A 17,154-nucleotide genomic window follows, 5' to 3' on the forward strand; every position below is an offset into this window, starting at 1 on the left:
CTTCCGTGCAAACGCCGAGGATAAGTGACAAGGTACAGTCTTGGGTCTTGACAGGGTCACCCTCTAGGGACAGCTTCTGCGTATGCTGAACGATGGTCGATAGAGCAAGTGAGGCGTGTCTCCAGAGTGATGTACCGCACAGTGGACTATGGTCTGCTGTATGACCTGCAAGGCTGGACTGGATGTTTTGGGCATCGGACTATTTTGCTACCTGGGCATGAAAAAAGATAAGCTGAAAGGCCCAGCTGGTGGGCGACTTGGCTCGGGTACTGGTCGATAACACGAATGTCTCTGCAATGATTTAGGGTATACTTCAGGTAGGATAGTGGGTGCAGACCCCCAATTTGAAGATGTTTTGGGCCTTAGGTTGGCCCCAGGCTCTCTCGATCTACTGGAGCCGAAACAGTCCAGTTCAAGATCTTGCGGATAGGGCTAAAATCTGTCTGCTGACTGCCGGTACCTAGCCACTAAAGTCCTAGAGGTCAGTAGGTTGTAAAGCATCACTAAGTTAAGTCAATTGTTTTAATGGTTCACTATTCATCACTGCAGATGTACTGACATCCTTGCACTGAATGCTTGAGCGTCAGGCCCCAACAATTGTCCGCAACCATCGGCATGAGCGGCCAGTGTGGCTCGCTGTAACAACCCTTGAAGTTGGAGAGAGCCTCTGAAAGCCTGAAGGGTAAAATTACGACAATTTGAGAGGGCGGGGGGCTCTTGCTTAGCGTGCCGTCGATCCAAGCGGGAGGTGGACCGACCGAGGCCTTCATTGACCTCAGTTCCGCCTCTATTCCACTTTCCCTTCTTCCCCCCCCCTCCTCCTCACTTCTCTTTTTGCTGCTTCTTTAGTGCATCCCACCCGTTCATGAAAACTTGTCTGCATAACATCCTATTACTTCTTATGATAGCCAAGATGAATTCCTTCATCGCCTTGTTGCGATAGTGGCTTACATAACATTCCACGTCCAGCACAACTCCCCCTTGCTTTTCCTTCTCATAACTACACCTTGACCAGGTACAGTACATCGCCGCCGTCTACCCTTTGCCGCTGGGTCCACGTCGGAACGAGCCCTGAACATGTCGAACGTGCTGTCTCGTCAGGTGTCCTATCAGTATCCCACAATCGCCTGTGCCTGACGGTCTTAACTTCCCTCTTGTCTCTTATCTAACTTCACTTCAAAACCCCCGATTCCAGGGTCACATGCAATTTTCATGGCATGTCCCGTTGACGATTTACCTTGGCTAGCACTGTGATCTCCGGATCAACCCATTCTTAGGGACAATCACCACCACCACCATGGCGGCGCAATCATCCTCGAATTCTCGCCCCCAATTCACTAATCCGTGGAAAGAAGCACCATCCACGGCTGCCGAGCCTTCCAACCAGACCCCCGATGGCCGCATCGCGCATACATTGACCGCTTGCACCCGGTGCAGACAGGTGCGTGTCTCTTCCCCCCTCGCCCGCCACCCATCCCCTGCGCAATCATTCTTGCCCTTTTGAGCAGTGGCATAAACATCTCTAACGTCCTAATAGCGAAAATCCAGGTGTGACCCCGGGATCCCACGATGCGCGCCCTGCGAACGCAGCAATGCCAAGTGCGTATATTACGATTCGGCCCGTAAATGTACCATATCGAGGACCTACATTGTCTCGCTCCGCGAAAAGGCCCGCAAGCTCGAGAAAGAGCTGGCCGAGCTCGAGAAAGAGTTTCAGCACGCAGCAGATGCAGAACTCATGGTGCGGGGAGCCGGTCGCATTCGATTCAAGGAAAACGATGAGTCGAAATACCTGGGGCCATCGAGTGGCATCGCAATGACGCGATTGGTAATGGAGATGGCCAAGCAGAACACAGACTCGAAAAGCATCAAGGATGTTGTTCCTGAGTTGACCGCACAGGAGATCAAGCATGCTTTCGCAGCCGAGAGCTCCAAGCCAACCTCCAAAGTATACCCCATAATCAGCTCCATCCCCCAGCCCAATCTGCCCCTCCAGCACATGACCTACCGCCTTATTGATGTCTTCTCTGTGAAGGGTATGGCCCTCATACGTAACCACTGTATGACATTCATTAACCTGCTTATTTAGCACAAGCGATGCTACCCACATTACACGAACCCACATTCCGCCGCGATGTTGAGGAGGTCTTCAATGGTTCTGACGATCCGTGTCAAAACTTTCAATTACGAATGGTGATCGCGATTAGCATGCAGAAAATGAGCCCTGCTTATGCAGGGCTGGCGGACAGTTATTATCTCGCCGCGTTGCCATTTCTTGAGGCATCCCTCAGACGAAGGGACCTTCGTTCTTTACAATGTCTGGCGCTAATAGCACAGTATTCAATGTTGACACCTACGAGGACCGCCGCCTACTGGGTCGTGGGAATGGCTGTAAAGCTATGTCAAGATCTCGGACTCACCGACGAAGCAACTATCACCAGGTCTTCAGATGGCAAGCTTCTGGATCCCCTGGAGATAGACATGCGAAGGAGGTTATTCTGGATTGTTATATCCATGGAGTATGGTCTTTCCCATAGTCTAGGTCGACCGAACTGTTACTCCGTCTGCCACGACCATATCAATGTCAAATTTTTTGAACCGGTAGAAGATCACAACATCACACGCGAAGGAATACGACCGGGAGCCAGGATAATCTTGCCCAAGTGTATAGCAATACACTTCCTCAAGATGCGACTCCTCCAAGCGGAGATCCGACGCACCCTATATCTCAATAAGCGCGATACACCAACCAACGACCAAGATCCATGGTTCACACAGATGATCAGGAAGATTGATGACTGGGTAGCGACTTGTCCCAAGAATGATGGCGGAAGTGGCCTCGGCGAGAAATGGTCAGCGAAGCCCCGTTATCATCTTACTTCCTTCAAGCTGACCTTGTCTCAGGTTCCATGGTCGGCGGAATACGATGATTGTATTTTTGTATCGGCCGTCACCTCAGGTGCCCGAGCCTTCAGTTGACGCCGCGCGCAAATGTTATGAAGCGTCCGTTTTCAATGTTGCGATGCATAAGGAACAGGTCGCCACTGGCTCTGTCGACTTGACCTGGATCTTCACTCAATCGCTTTTCATGGCCTTGAACACCATCCTCTGGTCCCTCTCGTACCCAGATATTCGGAAAGAACACCCGATCGACGAAGTGAAAAGCCATCTAAGCGTAGCACTGGAAGTCATCGTACATGCAGCGAAGCGGTGGCCAGGAGTTGAATCTGCATTGGTTTTATACAAGAGCCTAGTGGCGGCTTGTCTCAGGGCCTACGCTACTCAAGAATCTTTTGTGGTACACTCGCCGTCTAACCATGCGACCCCATCTTCCCAAGAAGTCGCGACACCGCCGTCTGTTGCTAGTCCGGCGAGTACCTCAACGTCGCTCCTGTCGCAAAATCTACGAGCCGGCAACTCGTCCATTCCTGACACCAGTACTTCTCCTGGCACATATTCTCGGGGGCCTTCGGCTGACCCATCCTTCCCTCATCCGCAAGTGCCGTCAACTTCTTCGTCCTCGATCATACCTATCGTGGAACCAATGAAAGCAACCCACATCTCATCCTGGGATAGTCAGCTTACTCCTTCTCTTGTTTCAACCTCCTCTCAGACCTCCTTCAGTCCGTTGTCGTACAGGACTGCCTCGTATGCAGATATGGCATTCGACCCATCCACTCCCTACAACCATATACCCTCTATTGTTCCTGGCTTGCCGGGGTGGGATCCTAATTTCAGCATGGCATCCACTAGTGCGGGCCATCTGGCCTACGTCGATGCCACCGTGAATCCGATGAATTGGGCTGACGACATTGGCGACCAATACTCCCAGTACTTCAATGGGGCGTACCCTGTCCCCTCCTGGCGAGAACGAACGCTCAGCCACCAAGAGCAGTTGGAACTCATGGAGACGTTAGAGGATAATATTCCCGACGTCTCTGCCCAGCGACTAGTGCAGGCGTCGGCCACATTCTACCAGTCGTGATCTAGCATGTTCTTTCTGTTCCTAAAGATGGCTCTACTTTTCTTTCACTTCTCATAAAGTCGGACAGGTAGCGGCCGTGGCAAGTCATTGTTCAAGTGTGGTTACTATTTTCATGTGGCATTTTCCTTATCTTTGTTTGTATCTCAATATACCCATGGGAAGCCAATGGGCTTCGTCTCTGGTGTTTGGAGCAGCTCTTTCGCTGAAAGTACATTTGGAAACAAAAAGGTTCTTGATATTGGAAATTGGCAATGCTCTAGATCGTTTGTATTGTTGTGTCGTGGGGAGGGACAATGGCGGTTCATGTATCTAGCGAACCAAATGCGGAGGGGAGGCACTTGCTTGTACTCTATAATCCTAATCAAAGAACAGTCTCCTCTGGGATTTTGCCACTGCAGGATAGGAGTGCCCCCTCTCGGTATTTTATTACGCTGACAGTAATATGAGATGTGTTTGCGGGGACCTAGATAGGTTGATGGAGGCAGGACACCAAAGCAGATCAATAGACGTATCTTTGAAAAGAGGTAGTAGCATTATGTTCCACCACCATTGTTGTTGTTGTCAATAGCAAGTCCGGTCCTCTACAATGCCCCGAGAGCGAGGGGGATGTTGTTCGGTCCGTATCATGGGTGAATGGTACCAGTACCAGAGCAATACGGGTATCGGGCGTATTGGAGTGTACTAACTTACTAGTGCCGCGGAAATAAGAATACACGCCCGAAAAGGATGAAAGTAGTTGCAGCCCGCCCGCCAGCCCGGCCCTGAGCAGTGGTAACTACAGCTACTATTAACCAGTCGCAGCAGCCGCAGCCGCCGCCGTCGAAGAATTGAGGGCGCAGATCACGTGTGCGCCGTCATCCAAGATCTCGCCGTCCCGTTTCCTCCTCCAGTTGCGGACCAAAGGGCTTCTTCCCATCCCATTACCTATTCTTCATTTCACCACCACCACCTCCGCCTCCCTCCCAGACTGTTTTCTTCGCCGCATATCGACGCAACCACCACAACCCCTCCCCACTCATACGCCTGGTGACCATCACCATTACTGGTTTTCGCTTTTCCCCGACCCCGTCACTACGGTTTCTGCTTCGACTTATTGGAATGCGTGACTACTAGACGGTCGTGGAACGTCTTGCTCGGCCCGCTTGAGCGAACCTCGACCGGCGTGATCTGCCAACCTCCCCCCTCTCCCCCTCCGTCGTCCTTCACCCTCGACGGTCGATCTTATCTCTACCGAAGTCAGTCCCTGAGCTGAAGAGCGTCAATATACACCCACCTTAAGTCGATTACGAGCCGCGGGCTGCTCGGGCTTTGGCCGACCTCCTCCTTCTCTCGCCCTTCTCTTCCCGCACTCCCATGTCGGATCGCGCCTCCTCGGCATCATTTCGAGTAGGACCTCCTTCACCGTCATCTCCCGCCGCTGAGTCTCTGAAAGAGACTCTACTTCCAACGATCTCCGATCAGATCCCTCAGACCCCGACATCACCTCCGTTGATGTCGGTAAGCGCTCATAACTATGCCACCCACTTCGTACCCTCGCAAACCTCACCGAGCCAGGCGACTTCACAACATACCAGTCTCTCATCCCCTCCTTCCTCTGCTCCGATGTCTACCCAACCCTCACAACAGCCGGTGGTAGGGGTCTCGGCAAACTCTTTCCCTACCCCCGCAAGCAGCGTGAGCGGGCATGTTCCGGGTACGACTTCGCTCGACGAGCCTGATGCTCAAACCAAGCCAATGGGCTCAGGGTCCTCAAACACAAGCGCATTTCCCGTTGGTACAGAGTCCGCGACCACGCACAGACGGACAGACCATGACCGGCAGCCCGGAGGCGATTCAGAGTCCGCAGTCCGCGATCATGCCGCGATGGGTGACGCCATGGATATTGACAAAGAGGCGCCGGGCTCTTCGCACGAAGGTTCGATGAGTCTTGAGTCGTTGCAGCAGGACTTCTCCTCGGCGTTCCATCTTTGCAAAAGCTGTAAGAGTCTCCCCCAGTTCAGTCCCTAGTATGGCTGTTGCCGCCACAGTTCATAATGCCATTTGCCCCTGCAATGCTTCTTTGTTGAGAGTTGAAATTTGTTAACACAAGTGGCTACCATGAATCTCACAGCCTACACTGCGACTGGTCCGGACCCATCACTGGACTTGATCTCTCTGTACGGACTAGGCCCCGTCGCAAAATCCGTCGCGAGAATGGATCCAGTGACAGGAGAAAAGATTAATCGGCTCCGGAAGTCTTACGAGGGCAAGCTAAAGGGGCTGGGCCTTGCGGGAAGGAATAAACCTGTGAAGCACGAGCCCGGCGCACCGGGGGGACTGTTGCAGATGACGATGTGGCCCGAAGAGGAATGGCAGAACCAGAAGGTGTTTGGCAAGGAGATGAAGGTGGCTGATATGGACTCTGCGTTGCATGCGCTCCAAATGAAGGCTATGAAAATGGAACCCGGAGCAGTACCAAATAGCGAACAGTGGGAAGATGTTCTGGGTCACGAAAAACCCTCGAAGCATGCTGGCGGCGGTAGCGATGCCAGCAAGAAAACCGTTGCACCTCTCAATGGAGCCCGAACGCAAGCGAGTGGGACCCCTGGGCCGGGCGGTTCAGAAACTCGACCCAGTCGGGGGCGCAAACGGCACTACGATGACAATAGCTTTGTGGGATACGGCGAAGGCTACGCAGATGACGACGATGACGGCGCATTCTACTCAAATAGCGAGGGCATGGGAAAGAAGAAACGGAAGAAGGTAGGGCATTCGGATGATGATGGTGTTTTGGGCTTCTGACATACTGATTGCTTTTTTTTCTCACTGCATTAAGGACCACGTTTCGAAGATATCTACCCCTCTGCCTGACCGCGGTGGAAGTTACGGGGTGGGTATGTTTGGGATCGGGGCCAGATAAGACGAGCAGCAGCAGCGAGCGGTACAGAAGCAAGTTTGTCGGGATGGCAGCAAAAAGCACAATTGCCCTGTTCGCTTTCTTTTCTTTTTCTCTGCTTCTCATGCATCGGTTCGAAATTCTTTTTTCAAAGACGAGGGATCGGAAAGGAGACGCTGACTGGGCCCGACATGCCAAATCCGATGTGTCTGACCGTCCCTCGAGACTATCTATCATTTCTCCGTACATTTTTGCATCACGGTGCTGGATATACCCGGCTTTAACAATGGGACGGCGTTGGAGGAGCCATTAATCTATCAATTGTGAAAATGGTTGTTTATCTACCTTGGCTTTCTTTTCTTCTCTGTTGCTATGCGCTTTCCTTTTTCTTACTTTTTTTTTCCTTTTTTACCTCTCAAATGGCCAGTGGCTCCCTATCCAAAGCTCTAATGACACCGTTGCACTCGCACTCGCACATGCACTTCGCACTCTTTGTCGTCGCATCAGTTGGATCGTTGGCCATCTCCGTTCGTGTGTTCTTTGGATCGTCTTTCTACACCATATTGGGGCTTTAAACCTTCTGAGCCGAAGAAATCGGTGGACAGCGAAAACAAGGCCCGCTTTGTATTTTCATCTTGCGTTATACTGTTCGAGAGGTGCCCTGCCCTCGCAACGGATTATCTATTGACTGGCCGTACAGGACGTGCGTTTTTTTTTTTTTTTTTCTTTTTTTTTCTCTTGCTCTTGCAGTCTGGTTGGGCATCAGCCATGAATGCCGTGATACATTATTACTACTAGATGGATAGGAACATGAATAGGGAAGGAATGAAATGGGATGATGCACATTTTCGATATTCGGGGGTTGCCTGATTGGAGTAGGTTGAAGTAGTGTAAACGGCATTTCAATTTGTTTGTATGCAAGATGTGCCTGCCATAAGCCGTGTATGCCTCTCAACCCGGACTTACATAGTAGTAGGTAGTAGTAAACAGTCTATCCCCTCCCCTCACCTCCCTCCCTCACTCAAGAAACTAAAGATTACTTGAACCAATACCCACACAACCCGCCCAAAGTCCGCTTCGCAACATCCTGATGACGATTCTCCTCCCAGACGGTGCCGCCCTCGCCGAACTGATTCGCCATATGGCCCAGGAAGAAATCCAGGTTCTCGCGGCACTGCGGGAACTCGTCGCGGAAGAAGTCGTACAGCTCCTGGACCTGCGGCTTCTCCGGCGCGTAGGTCACCCGCTCGGCGAACAGGTCCAGGTACCGCCGAGTGTGGGCCAGGTCCTCGGCGCAGTTGAGCTCCCAGCCGCGCTCCAGATGGCCCGGGATGAGCTTGGTCGGGTGGAGATGGGTGATGAGATCGAGGGTCTTGCGCCAGGCTTCGAGGAGGGCGGGGTTTTCGACTTCTTCGACCCTTTTTTTGTGAGTGGGGTTAGTATTAGTTGGACTGTATGGCTGGATCGTAGGGCGGTGAGGGAAGGTATTAGCAGCGGTAATTGCCAGGAAGCTGAAGGGAAGGGGGGTCCGGGGGTTCTCCCCCGGATACCTATAGTATGCCTGGAACTTCGGCGGCACTGCAGTGAAGCCAACCCTCCCACCCACCGGGGTAAGAAGCCTAGGCTCTCGGCAAGCTCTCTCGATCTCCCCGCGCCGCGCCCCTCCCCCGCACTACCAGCCCTGGGAACCAAGAAAAACGAAACAACTCACCAAACATGCGTACTCCGCCCATAAACCGTATCCCCACAAATCACCGTGCGCTCCCTCGGCAACCAAAACACCGTATGATCGATCGCATCGCCCTGCAACGGACCCAACAAGACGATCGGACTATTGGCGGGTTCGTCATCCCCCTCGTCTTCCAGCAGGAAGAAGCTGAATGGGAACGGCTCGGGCTTGCGCGGGGTCGCGGGCACGTTCTCGGCGCCCAGCACGGAGGGCCAGTAGGCGACCTTCTCGGCGTATTCGCGCTCAATGCCGGCCAGGACGTAGGGGGCGGCGTAGAACTTGGCGGCCGGGTAGGCGTCGAGGATGGGGTTGGCGGAGAAGAAGTGGTCTGGGTGGTGATGCGTGACGAAGATGGCTTTCAGGTCAGCATTGGGTGAGGTCGCGTGGATCCAGGCGATGACGGAGTGGGCGTCTGGGATCAGGAAGGGCGGGTCGATTAGGATCGCGGACTGGCTGTTTGCGCTCGTGATGAGCGTGGTGATGCTCGAGAGGCCTTTGATTGAGGAGATGTGGTGGTATGTTTTGAGCATTTTGGGCGGTTGTTGGTGGGTACGTATGGTGTTGTTGACGTGGAAGTGGAAGTAAGTTGGTTTGTGGTTTAGATGGTGTAGAAGGGAATGAATGGCGAAGGTGTATTGAGAATCGAGACAATTCCAAGTGCTTCAACTTCGACTCTTTTTAAAGTGTTTTCTTCTCTATTCGACTTATATCCGTAAAACCGACAGGACCACCCTAGTCATCAATTTGACTCCAATAATCCGTCAGCTTTCCTTCAGTTGCTCCTTGTGAATCCGTCAACCTGCAGCAGACTAAGTGGAATTTCTTCAGCTGCAGACTGGTTGAGATCTGATCGGGAAACACCCGCCCTGTCACATTGTGATTCGGGCCCTGTTTTCCCCCACTTATGACGGAGGAAACCATGGTAGTTGAGATCGTCACGTATACACTCGGACTTGGCATGGATTGCTCGCAGAGATAACCAGGGAACCTAAAATCGGATTGACGCAGATAAAGCCCGGCCGTGCCCATGCCCCTCCATGAGGACGACCCTCTCTCATCCGAGCGGTAAGTCATACAATGTCCCGGTATCACCCAAATCATCTCACAGCAGAATCGCTGCAGGATAAAGTGATTCTCATCACTGGCGAGTCTTTTATTCCAGTACCACTGAAGGATCGACCCATCCTCGCCAAGGCACACACTAACCCAATCCAAACCAGGAGGAGCGAATGGTATCGGCGCAAGTCTCGTCGAACTGATCTGTCAACACGGTGCCTATGCCTGCATCGGCGACGTCGCAGTTGCAGCCGGCGAGAAGCTCGTCCAGGACGTATGCGCCACGTCGTCGCCATCCCCTCCTTCCACACACCCCCGAGCGATATTCCAGAAGACCGACGTGACCAACTACCAGTCCATTCTTGATCTCTTCGACATCGCATACAAGACATACGGCCATATCGACCACGTGGTCGCTGCGGCCGGAATTTTGGAAGTTGGGAACTGGTTCGACCCCGCCCTAACATTGGAGACTGTACGAGAGGTGAGACAGACACAGAAGAGTCTATCCGCACTTCCTCAATCAGGCTTTACTGACGGGGAGACGCTCAGTCCCCTCCAACCGCCGTCCTCGAGGTCAACCTCCTGGGTAATCTCTACGTGGCTCGGATCGCCGCCGTGTATCTGCGCCAGAACCGAGCCCCGCACGCCGACCGCTCGCTCACGCTCATTTCCTCAGTCGCAGGCTTCAAGGAGACGCCCGGTGTACCCGTCTACCAGGCGACCAAGCATGGGATCCTGGGTCTGATGCGCTCCCTGCGGATGGATCTCCCCGCGCCGGCGCATCAGCTGCGCGTCAATGCGGTCTGTCCGTGGATGACGGAGACGAGGATGGTGGAGAAGCTGCGGGAGGGCTGGAAGCAGGCCCGGCTGCCCATAAACTCGCCGCTGGACGTGGCGGTCATCGTCGCTGGGTTAGTGGTCGATGCGACACTAAGTGGAAAGTCCATGTACGTCGAAGGTGGACGCGCGTGGGAAATTGAAGACAACCTCGATCGCCTGGAGCCGGAGTGGCTGGGCGAGGAGCCATCGCGATCGCTGGCGAAGGGACAGGAGTTCCTGGCGGAGGGCAGCAAGTTGTAAGAACTTGGTATACGAATTAAACAGCAATCATGTACAGATTGTAATATCTAGAAACACAGATTCTAGGAAGAGTTGGACAGTTATAATTGAAACCCGCGCCTCCCCGGCCCTCAGTGAAAATAGATCGTTATCGATAACGAAGTATCACTGTACGAAGCCCGTGTGGGTTATCGATAGCAGATAACACAAGCCCGAGATCGGCCCAATCCCGTCCGCGCGGCATTTGATTATCAGCTATCTAGTATGCACTAGATATGCACCCCTCCTCTGTCCCGCCTCCTCCCCAACCACAAGTAAACTCGAAGTTCCATACAACTGGCACTTTCTTCCAACCTCAATTGACCACGATTGACCCATCATCAATCAACCACTCACCCCCTCATTCAGCCCTCAACATCCAGTCTCAATCCTCCTCCACCCAACCCAAAAGAACTTACCCTCACCAACCTACTCCCTCAAAAAAGAAAAACCAAAAGACAACCGCCCAAAATGTCACCCCTGGATCAAGCCCTCCACCAAATCGACACCCTCCACAGCACCGACCCAACCAAAACCCCAACAGGAACACCATACGAACTGCACTACGCCCAGAGAATGACCGCCTGGCTGCACAAACACACGCCCGACCCCTCGCCGACCCTCCAACTCGCCATCCGTGCGCAACACCTAAAACGCTGGGAAGTGCCACGGGCAACCTACCCAGAGGGGAAAGCGGGGTACTACGCGTGGCGGACGGGGCTGGCGCGGCGGCAGGCGGAGATAGCGGAGGGGGTGTGCGTGGGGTGCGGGATGAGCGAGGCTCACGCACAGCGCGTGGGCGCGTTGATCCGGAAGGAAGGATTGCGGGGTGGGGAGGATGTCGAGGCGCAGATCCTGGAGGATGTGGCTTGTTTGGTGTTTTTGGAGGAGCAGCTGGAGGGGTTTGAGGTTGGTGTTGAGGAGGGGAAGGTGGTTGCTATTTTGCGGAAGACGTGGGGGAAGATGTCTGCGCGGGGCAGGGAGTTGGCGTTATCTGAGGTGGATTTGGGGGTTAGAGGACGGGAGTTGGTTCGGTTGGCTTTGGGGGAGTCTTAGATTTATTCTTATTGAAAAAATTGGGTGGTGGTATATTTATGGTTCTTTGTTATGGGTTGATTCAAAGATCTGAGTCCTTATTAAGAATAAACGCCCGTCTTTATCCGTGGTATCTATATGGTACATGTCATTATGGCGTGGGTGAACTTTTCGCAGTGGAAAGCGAGGCGCAAATATCGCAGCAGAGCAAAGAAAGCAAGAACCTGTGTCCGGGGTTCGTCTGGTTAAGCATCCCCCGCGTCGATCAGTCGCACCAGCGCGATCGCTGCGCCCGCCGCCACGCCACCCACGAACACCATTTGCACTCCGCCCTTGAGTCCGGCCATGATGTTGTCGCGTCCGGTCCAGCCGCGCACGACACACGTCTTGATATACCCAAAGGCCAGGAGCGTGACGGCCATGACTCCGATGCTCATGTACAGGGCGATGATGACTTGGTTGACGAAGAAGTACGGGATCAGCGGAATGAAGCCACCGACGAAGTAGCCCAGCGCAAGCGTGACGGCGGAGGTCCAGGCCTGGTTGCAGTCGGGCTGCGACTCTTTGTGGTGGAAGCTGATGAGGAATTCCTGGAGACGTTCCTCCGAGGCGTGCAGCGAGTTGCTGATCTCGGAGATCACTTCGGCGGGGAGACGGTAGGCGGAGAAGATGGAGTGGACGATCGCGGTGGTTTCGGCGGGCGAGGAGTCGATCAGCTCCTTGGTTTCGCGGACAGTGGCTTCGTATGACTCGCTGTGACATTGTTAGTATGCGTATGACGGTGACTGATGGAGGACATGGCGCAGGACTTACGCTTCACTCTTCGCTCCGACGTAGCCTCCCAGGCCCATGGAGATGGCACCAGCAGTCAACTCGGCCAATCCTCCCAGCACGACCACCTTAGTGTTTCCGAGGGCAGAGAGACCGGCGCTCAGCGCAAACGGCACCGTCAATCCATCCGACAGGCCCAGAATGGCATCGGAGATGATACGAGGGTTGATGCGTGACCGCGTGCTTGTGCTTGTGCTTGTGCTGTCGACATCGGAGATAGGGGAGGATGGGCGGAATGTGTCGTAGGAGCGCTGCGCTTCCAGGTCGCGGTTTTCATAGATACTATCGGTCTCAGGGTTGGACAATAGCGGCTTGCCTGAAAGTATGTATGTTAGTTTTTAGGGTTGATGCTAAATTTAGGATCGAGGCACGAACCGAAAGGATTGGCAGCTGCTTTCTGTTGAGTTCCGGGAAAGAGTTTTTGTTTGATGAAGAGAAGAGCCATTATGAAGACGGTGTTTGTGATCGGGAGATTGTTTGTATAGAAGGATTGCAGGGAGGTTGATGGCCTGAGGCCTGACGTCAGGAGGACCGGCGGAAAGGCGAGACCGAATAAGAATCTAGACCTTCTCTGCAATTCCGGTAAGGCTGGAGTAAAACAGCTGAAGTGAGGAGGTTGAGGGCGTCACGGAATTATTCTCGAAGGTTTTTTCGCTTGATCTTCTCTCTCTAGAAGGACTTACTCGTCTGAGAAGGAGTCCAACATTATTTATAAGGACCCCCTCTGAAAGCTCATGGAAAACAATTTTTCTCCTTTGCGTGCGAAGGCCCTTCCAGGCTGCCTCACTGTCCGCCAATGAGGCGGTGGGTAATGGTCAGCGGTTGAAGATCATCCGCGGACAGCGCTCAATTTCCATCGGTGTTAAGCCAATACCCCGAGACTGATTGGTGAAAGACCACTTATGATGACATTTACCGCTCTGCTGAGTGGTCAGTGCCAGCTGCTGCTGGAGACACAATCGGTCGGACTTACAGATGCTTCGACGAATTTCCCGAGAGGGGGTTAAGCACCATACACCGAACACACGGAGGAGCTCGAGGTTTCCGCATCCGACACGGCTCGCCGCCTCACTATGCTTCTTCCTGAGCGGGGTTCGTGTCATGTTGGTTGGCGTCATGGCCGCGTTACAGAGGACTTGCCCGACTCAGCCTTCATCTCGTCTTTCACCCAAACACCATGTAGATCAGCTCAAGCTTCAGTGAACATGACCGCTTCGTCAACAGCTTCCCTGTCACTATTTACATCGCGATTCAGGGTTGCGTCATCATAGCACAGCCGCAGCACAAGGCACCAGTGCATACTACGTTGTGAACTCGCAGGGGTCACCATATCGCAACTGCGCCCTCGACAACGGCCCAAATTTGGGATCTACATTCGGCGCAGGCTGCCCGTTTGGGGTTTTCGCATGCCCACTCTATTCCGTGAGAACTATGCGGATATTGGCCGGTGCCCGGAGACAGGCCGTAAACCCGCCCCAGAAGCCCCAATTAGCTACTGGAGACACGCTAGAACCGAAGCAAGGAATCAACCATCGTGTTTCTCTTTTACTCTTTCTCGTGCAGCATGGAGCACTGACTTTGCCAAGGGGTTTTAGTTTGGTATTCGAAGGAGCATATCCACTTGAACATCGCCGGGCTACGAGTCAAGAATGGGGCCTCGAATACGTAGCCAGGATTTTAGCTTAAGTCTTGGCTAGACGGTCTCTTCTGCTCTGGAAGAATCCTTCTATGCTAGACTAGACTTTAAGTCGGAGAATCTTCTGGACTTGGCATGGGTACTACCATGGGAACACGAGGCCACTATCGATTCCTTTCACGGTTGAGTGACTTATACCTCTATCGCAGCCTTTCTTGTTGATCTCACCGGACAAGAAGCTACGTTGTGTGGGGGAAAAGTTGGGTATGAGATTGATTGTTTGAGATCGCGAGACATACCATGCTGCGCTTCTCCAGATCTATCGTTCAGTCTCTCACCGAAGTGGACGACCGGTGCAACACACATGCGGCCATTCGCGAAATCGAGAACGGAGGTAATTCGGGCAGAGGCAGACAACGAAGCAGCCTGAAGCAGTCTACAACGCCATGGAAACATCGACCCCGCGCTACCTCGTAGACGTGATCTACAGAGCCTATTGCCTGTCCGCATACCACCCTGTCCGACCACGCAAAACAACCTCACAAAGCATTTATCACGCCCAGGACTGCAGCAACGCCCACAACCCCAGGTACAGGCCTGGTCGCCGCGGGTGCAGGCGCACCACCACGGGACGTCGCATGACACATCCCAGCGCCAACATGCGCCTTTGAGAAGAAGTGCTTGGCATCCGCAGGCAACTCGGTATACCACTCAGAGCGAAGACCCTCGCGAATCTCACTGATGAGGGATACCCGGGCCGTCGGATTGGCTAGCTGGGAGAGATACGAGGTTGGGAGGGCGGTCATGAGCACGGACTCGATGGACGTCGGAATGTGTATCTCGGGGATGGTGATGGTTTGCGTGGCTCTGTAGGTCGGGTTGGTATGTTCTCAGTCAACGGAGGATGTACGGTAGACACAACGTACAAGTTATGTCTGGGGTAGAGGGAACCTGGTTCTGGCGAAACATAGTCGCTGTTATCTGGTGTGGCGGTCGCTAACGTTCGTAGCGAGAGGGAGAGAAGAACAAGTCTAATATGGATATGCATGGGGTTCCGTAGAGGTACCTGTGGAGGTACGATTCTATGGCAGTGGTGTATTTACTAACTAGCAGATAATGGCGGTTGACATAGCTTAGATGTCATTCAGGCAGAGTAATATGATATGTAGTCCAGATATATCAATCCCAACGAGTACGTTTACGCAAAAACTCCGAGTAGAGAGCATATCTGTATGCAGGTTGCCGGCGCTCGAGTCACCTCTCGAGGAGATTGTCTTGCATGGGAATGTCGGTTTCCTATCAGTCACTCTAAATAGCAAAGCATCTGGCACCCAAGAGGCGGGGAACGATCTATGTTTGTGGAGTATACACTTTTGGAACACCATATAATGCTAAGAGTCAAATGCGCCGTCATAAAATATTAACTCCAGAATCTGCTGATCTCGTAGTCCGTGGCAGTCAGTAGGAGCAAGTTTCAAGAATATATAATTCAATATGAACTTCATGCGGCACTTAAACACTCCATGTAACAATCTCTTGCACAATTGCACACACTGAACCCAGCAAAGGAAAGTTGACGGAAGACTAAAGCTGGATGATGGTCGGGCAGAGGGGCTAGACCTATACTAGGTAGACCCGTCCCACCACAGAGGAGTATCTATTCTCCTTTCTGCTTCCTGCTGTACCCTGAAGGTCCCATCAGTTAGTTCCCCTCGTTACCAGGCCGCCTGCGGATGCCATTGAACTCGGTTCTCCTAACCTGATGGCCACGGTGCTGATGCGACATGCAACGATGGTATCCATAGCGAACCGCGTCAAAACTCCTGCTACCTGCGACATGCGCAGCAGACCGAGCTGAAGCGAGTCGAATTAATTCTCTCCACCAACAATGACTCCACGCGAGCAACAAACATCGACACCACATTTACCCCCAAACTCTCATCCGAATATCTCTCGACTAAGCCCATACCACTTACCCAGAAACAGTAGCAGCAAACGAATCCACAGAAAGAGCCCCTCAACCCTGAGCTCGTCCACCCCGCCCGCACCCATGCCATCGATTCTGACGTTCCGCACCGCCCTGGCCAACCAACCAACCAGAGACCTCAATATTATCCGTTCTTCCCCTATAACTCATTGTAATCTTTACCTACTGCCTTCGGGCATTTGGTCAATTTGAAACGATACAGAGAAGATTAGCATGGCCCCTGCACTAAGGATGACACGCTCAATCAAAGAGAAGCTACCAGTTTTTTTTTGTAACTTTCCCAGACCTCATTTGGAGGTAGGGTGTTTTGCTGCGTGCATCTGAGCGAAAGGAAACCCAAGGGTTCGAATCAGGGGGTTCGCTCATCTTGACGTCGTCTTTTCTGGGCGCGATCGCGCTGCACTCACTCTACGCCAGCGGGCGTCATCGGAGATCTGTCTACGCTAATCTACTCTGGACTGCGTTGGGAAAACAGCAAGGATGGAGAAGAGATTTATTAAACACCGTGTAGAGGATAGGTCACATGTAGATATACAACATATCTAATCACCGAGGTATCAAACACAACAAGTAAAGCACGTATTCAGGCAGTTTTAGATCAAGCACCTCCCTCGCGCTTCGCGTATTCCTCCTCCATTCTCTCTTCGTATAGGCGATCGGCCTCTTCCTTGCTCAGTGGCTTATCGGCTTCGGAGCGCGACGCATCGGTGTTTAATGAGGACGAGGAGCTTTGGCTTGTCGTCGTGGTGGTGTTGGGGTTCCCGGTGGCGGAAGAGGAGGACTGCGTGGCCTGGTCGCTGGTGGAGGGGATCGGGATAGGCATTTTGGATGTGTTTGCGTGTTCGCTCGCGTGTTAAAATAACCGGATATGTGATGGAATGAGGTTAGAATATGGTAGAGAAAATAGATGATTCAAGCA

General features: G+C 53.0%; 10 protein-coding genes across 10 annotated transcripts; 6 read left to right on the forward strand and 4 right to left on the reverse strand.

Moving 5' to 3' along the window:
• The first annotated feature begins 854 nt into the window (after positions 1 to 854).
• BO97DRAFT_466861 (putative C6 transcription factor) lies at positions 855 to 4,314 on the forward strand. The gene is made up of 4 exons (XM_025699594.1): positions 855 to 1,441; positions 1,538 to 2,036; positions 2,090 to 2,852; positions 2,905 to 4,314. Exons 1-4 carry the CDS (start codon positions 1,298 to 1,300, stop codon positions 3,983 to 3,985), a joined length of 2,487 nt encoding a protein of 828 aa, XP_025556343.1. The 5' UTR covers positions 855 to 1,297; the 3' UTR covers positions 3,986 to 4,314.
• A 901-nt stretch (positions 4,315 to 5,215) lies between these two features.
• BO97DRAFT_1650 (uncharacterized protein) lies at positions 5,216 to 7,037 on the forward strand. The gene is made up of 3 exons (XM_025690250.1): positions 5,216 to 5,963; positions 6,096 to 6,727; positions 6,801 to 7,037. The coding sequence occupies exons 1-3, from the start codon at positions 5,339 to 5,341 to the stop codon at positions 6,882 to 6,884; spliced, it is 1,341 nt and encodes a 446-aa protein (XP_025556344.1). The 5' UTR covers positions 5,216 to 5,338; the 3' UTR covers positions 6,885 to 7,037.
• BO97DRAFT_401878 (uncharacterized protein) lies at positions 6,678 to 7,595 on the forward strand. The gene has a single exon (XM_025694365.1). The coding sequence runs from the start codon at positions 6,928 to 6,930 to the stop codon at positions 7,171 to 7,173; it is 246 nt and encodes an 81-aa protein (XP_025556345.1). The 5' UTR covers positions 6,678 to 6,927; the 3' UTR covers positions 7,174 to 7,595.
• Positions 7,038 to 7,468, forward strand: BO97DRAFT_1651 (uncharacterized protein). The gene has a single exon (XM_025690253.1). The coding sequence runs from the start codon at positions 7,190 to 7,192 to the stop codon at positions 7,433 to 7,435; it is 246 nt and encodes an 81-aa protein (XP_025556346.1). The 5' UTR covers positions 7,038 to 7,189; the 3' UTR covers positions 7,436 to 7,468.
• A 301-nt stretch (positions 7,596 to 7,896) lies between the features above and the next one.
• On the reverse strand, positions 7,897 to 9,119 carry BO97DRAFT_474274 (MBL fold metallo-hydrolase; the record flags this gene model as incomplete). Its single annotated transcript, XM_025700309.1, has 2 exons — positions 7,897 to 8,278; positions 8,572 to 9,119. The coding sequence occupies 2 exons, from the start codon at positions 9,117 to 9,119 to the stop codon at positions 7,897 to 7,899; spliced, it is 930 nt and encodes a 309-aa protein (XP_025556347.1).
• Positions 9,120 to 9,666: 547 nt separating this feature from the next.
• On the forward strand, positions 9,667 to 10,716 carry BO97DRAFT_358804 (putative 3-hydroxyacyl-CoA dehydrogenase; the record flags this gene model as incomplete). Its single annotated transcript, XM_025692287.1, has 3 exons — positions 9,667 to 9,737; positions 9,784 to 10,129; positions 10,198 to 10,716. Coding segments are annotated over 3 exons (936 nt in total), but the record flags the coding sequence as incomplete, so codon positions are not given.
• Positions 10,717 to 11,001: 285 nt separating this feature from the next.
• On the forward strand, positions 11,002 to 11,914 carry BO97DRAFT_1696 (DUF4202 domain-containing protein). The gene has a single exon (XM_025690293.1). It carries the CDS (start codon positions 11,218 to 11,220, stop codon positions 11,800 to 11,802), a length of 585 nt encoding a protein of 194 aa, XP_025556349.1. The 5' UTR covers positions 11,002 to 11,217; the 3' UTR covers positions 11,803 to 11,914.
• BO97DRAFT_1702 (VIT1/CCC1 transporter family protein) lies at positions 11,915 to 13,242 on the reverse strand. The gene is made up of 3 exons (XM_025690298.1): positions 12,988 to 13,242; positions 12,595 to 12,928; positions 11,915 to 12,534 (listed from the first exon to the last, which is right to left on the reverse strand). Exons 1-3 carry the CDS (start codon positions 13,055 to 13,057, stop codon positions 12,027 to 12,029), a joined length of 912 nt encoding a protein of 303 aa, XP_025556350.1. The 5' UTR covers positions 13,058 to 13,242; the 3' UTR covers positions 11,915 to 12,026.
• A 1,127-nt stretch (positions 13,243 to 14,369) lies between these two features.
• Positions 14,370 to 14,904, reverse strand: BO97DRAFT_1692 (uncharacterized protein). Its single transcript, XM_025690290.1, has one exon. The coding sequence runs from the start codon at positions 14,756 to 14,758 to the stop codon at positions 14,441 to 14,443; it is 318 nt and encodes a 105-aa protein (XP_025556351.1). The 5' UTR covers positions 14,759 to 14,904; the 3' UTR covers positions 14,370 to 14,440.
• Positions 14,788 to 17,058, reverse strand: BO97DRAFT_419445 (uncharacterized protein; the record flags this gene model as incomplete). The annotated part of the gene is made up of 3 exons (XM_025696561.1): positions 14,788 to 15,115; positions 15,175 to 15,244; positions 16,842 to 17,058. The coding sequence occupies 3 exons, from the start codon at positions 17,056 to 17,058 to the stop codon at positions 14,788 to 14,790; spliced, it is 615 nt and encodes a 204-aa protein (XP_025556352.1).
• Positions 17,059 to 17,154: the final 96 nt, after the last annotated feature.

The sequence above is a fragment of the Aspergillus homomorphus genome, assembly GCF_003184865.1.
Source record: "Aspergillus homomorphus CBS 101889 unplaced genomic scaffold BO97scaffold_1, whole genome shotgun sequence".
Lineage (NCBI taxonomy): Eukaryota > Fungi > Ascomycota > Eurotiomycetes > Eurotiales > Aspergillaceae > Aspergillus > Aspergillus homomorphus.

Excerpts from the sequence above, each read along its gene's own strand:
- BO97DRAFT_466861 (XM_025699594.1), top strand. The coding sequence starts at position 1,298 with ATGGCGGCGCAATCATCCTCGAATTCTCGCCCCCAATTCACTAATCCG. Across the intron at positions 2,037-2,089 it reads TGATGTCTTCTCTGTGAAGG|CACAAGCGATGCTACCCACA; the intron begins GTATGGCCCTCA and ends CTGCTTATTTAG. Across the intron at positions 2,853-2,904 it reads AGTGGCCTCGGCGAGAAATG|GTTCCATGGTCGGCGGAATA; the intron begins GTCAGCGAAGCC and ends ACCTTGTCTCAG.
- BO97DRAFT_1650 (XM_025690250.1), top strand. The coding sequence starts at position 5,339 with ATGTCGGATCGCGCCTCCTCGGCATCATTTCGAGTAGGACCTCCTTCA. Across the intron at positions 5,964-6,095 it reads GTTCCATCTTTGCAAAAGCT|CCTACACTGCGACTGGTCCG; the intron begins GTAAGAGTCTCC and ends TGAATCTCACAG. Across the intron at positions 6,728-6,800 it reads GAAAGAAGAAACGGAAGAAG|GACCACGTTTCGAAGATATC; the intron begins GTAGGGCATTCG and ends CACTGCATTAAG.
- BO97DRAFT_401878 (XM_025694365.1), top strand. The coding sequence starts at position 6,928 with ATGGCAGCAAAAAGCACAATTGCCCTGTTCGCTTTCTTTTCTTTTTCT.
- BO97DRAFT_1651 (XM_025690253.1), top strand. The coding sequence starts at position 7,190 with ATGGTTGTTTATCTACCTTGGCTTTCTTTTCTTCTCTGTTGCTATGCG.
- BO97DRAFT_1696 (XM_025690293.1), top strand. The coding sequence starts at position 11,218 with ATGTCACCCCTGGATCAAGCCCTCCACCAAATCGACACCCTCCACAGC.
- BO97DRAFT_1702 (XM_025690298.1), bottom strand. The coding sequence starts at position 13,057 with ATGGCTCTTCTCTTCATCAAACAAAAACTCTTTCCCGGAACTCAACAG. Across the intron at positions 12,929-12,987 it reads AGCAGCTGCCAATCCTTTCG|GCAAGCCGCTATTGTCCAAC; the intron begins GTTCGTGCCTCG and ends ACATACTTTCAG. Across the intron at positions 12,535-12,594 it reads GTCGGAGCGAAGAGTGAAGC|CGAGTCATACGAAGCCACTG; the intron begins GTAAGTCCTGCG and ends ACAATGTCACAG.
- BO97DRAFT_1692 (XM_025690290.1), bottom strand. The coding sequence starts at position 14,758 with ATGCGGACAGGCAATAGGCTCTGTAGATCACGTCTACGAGGTAGCGCG.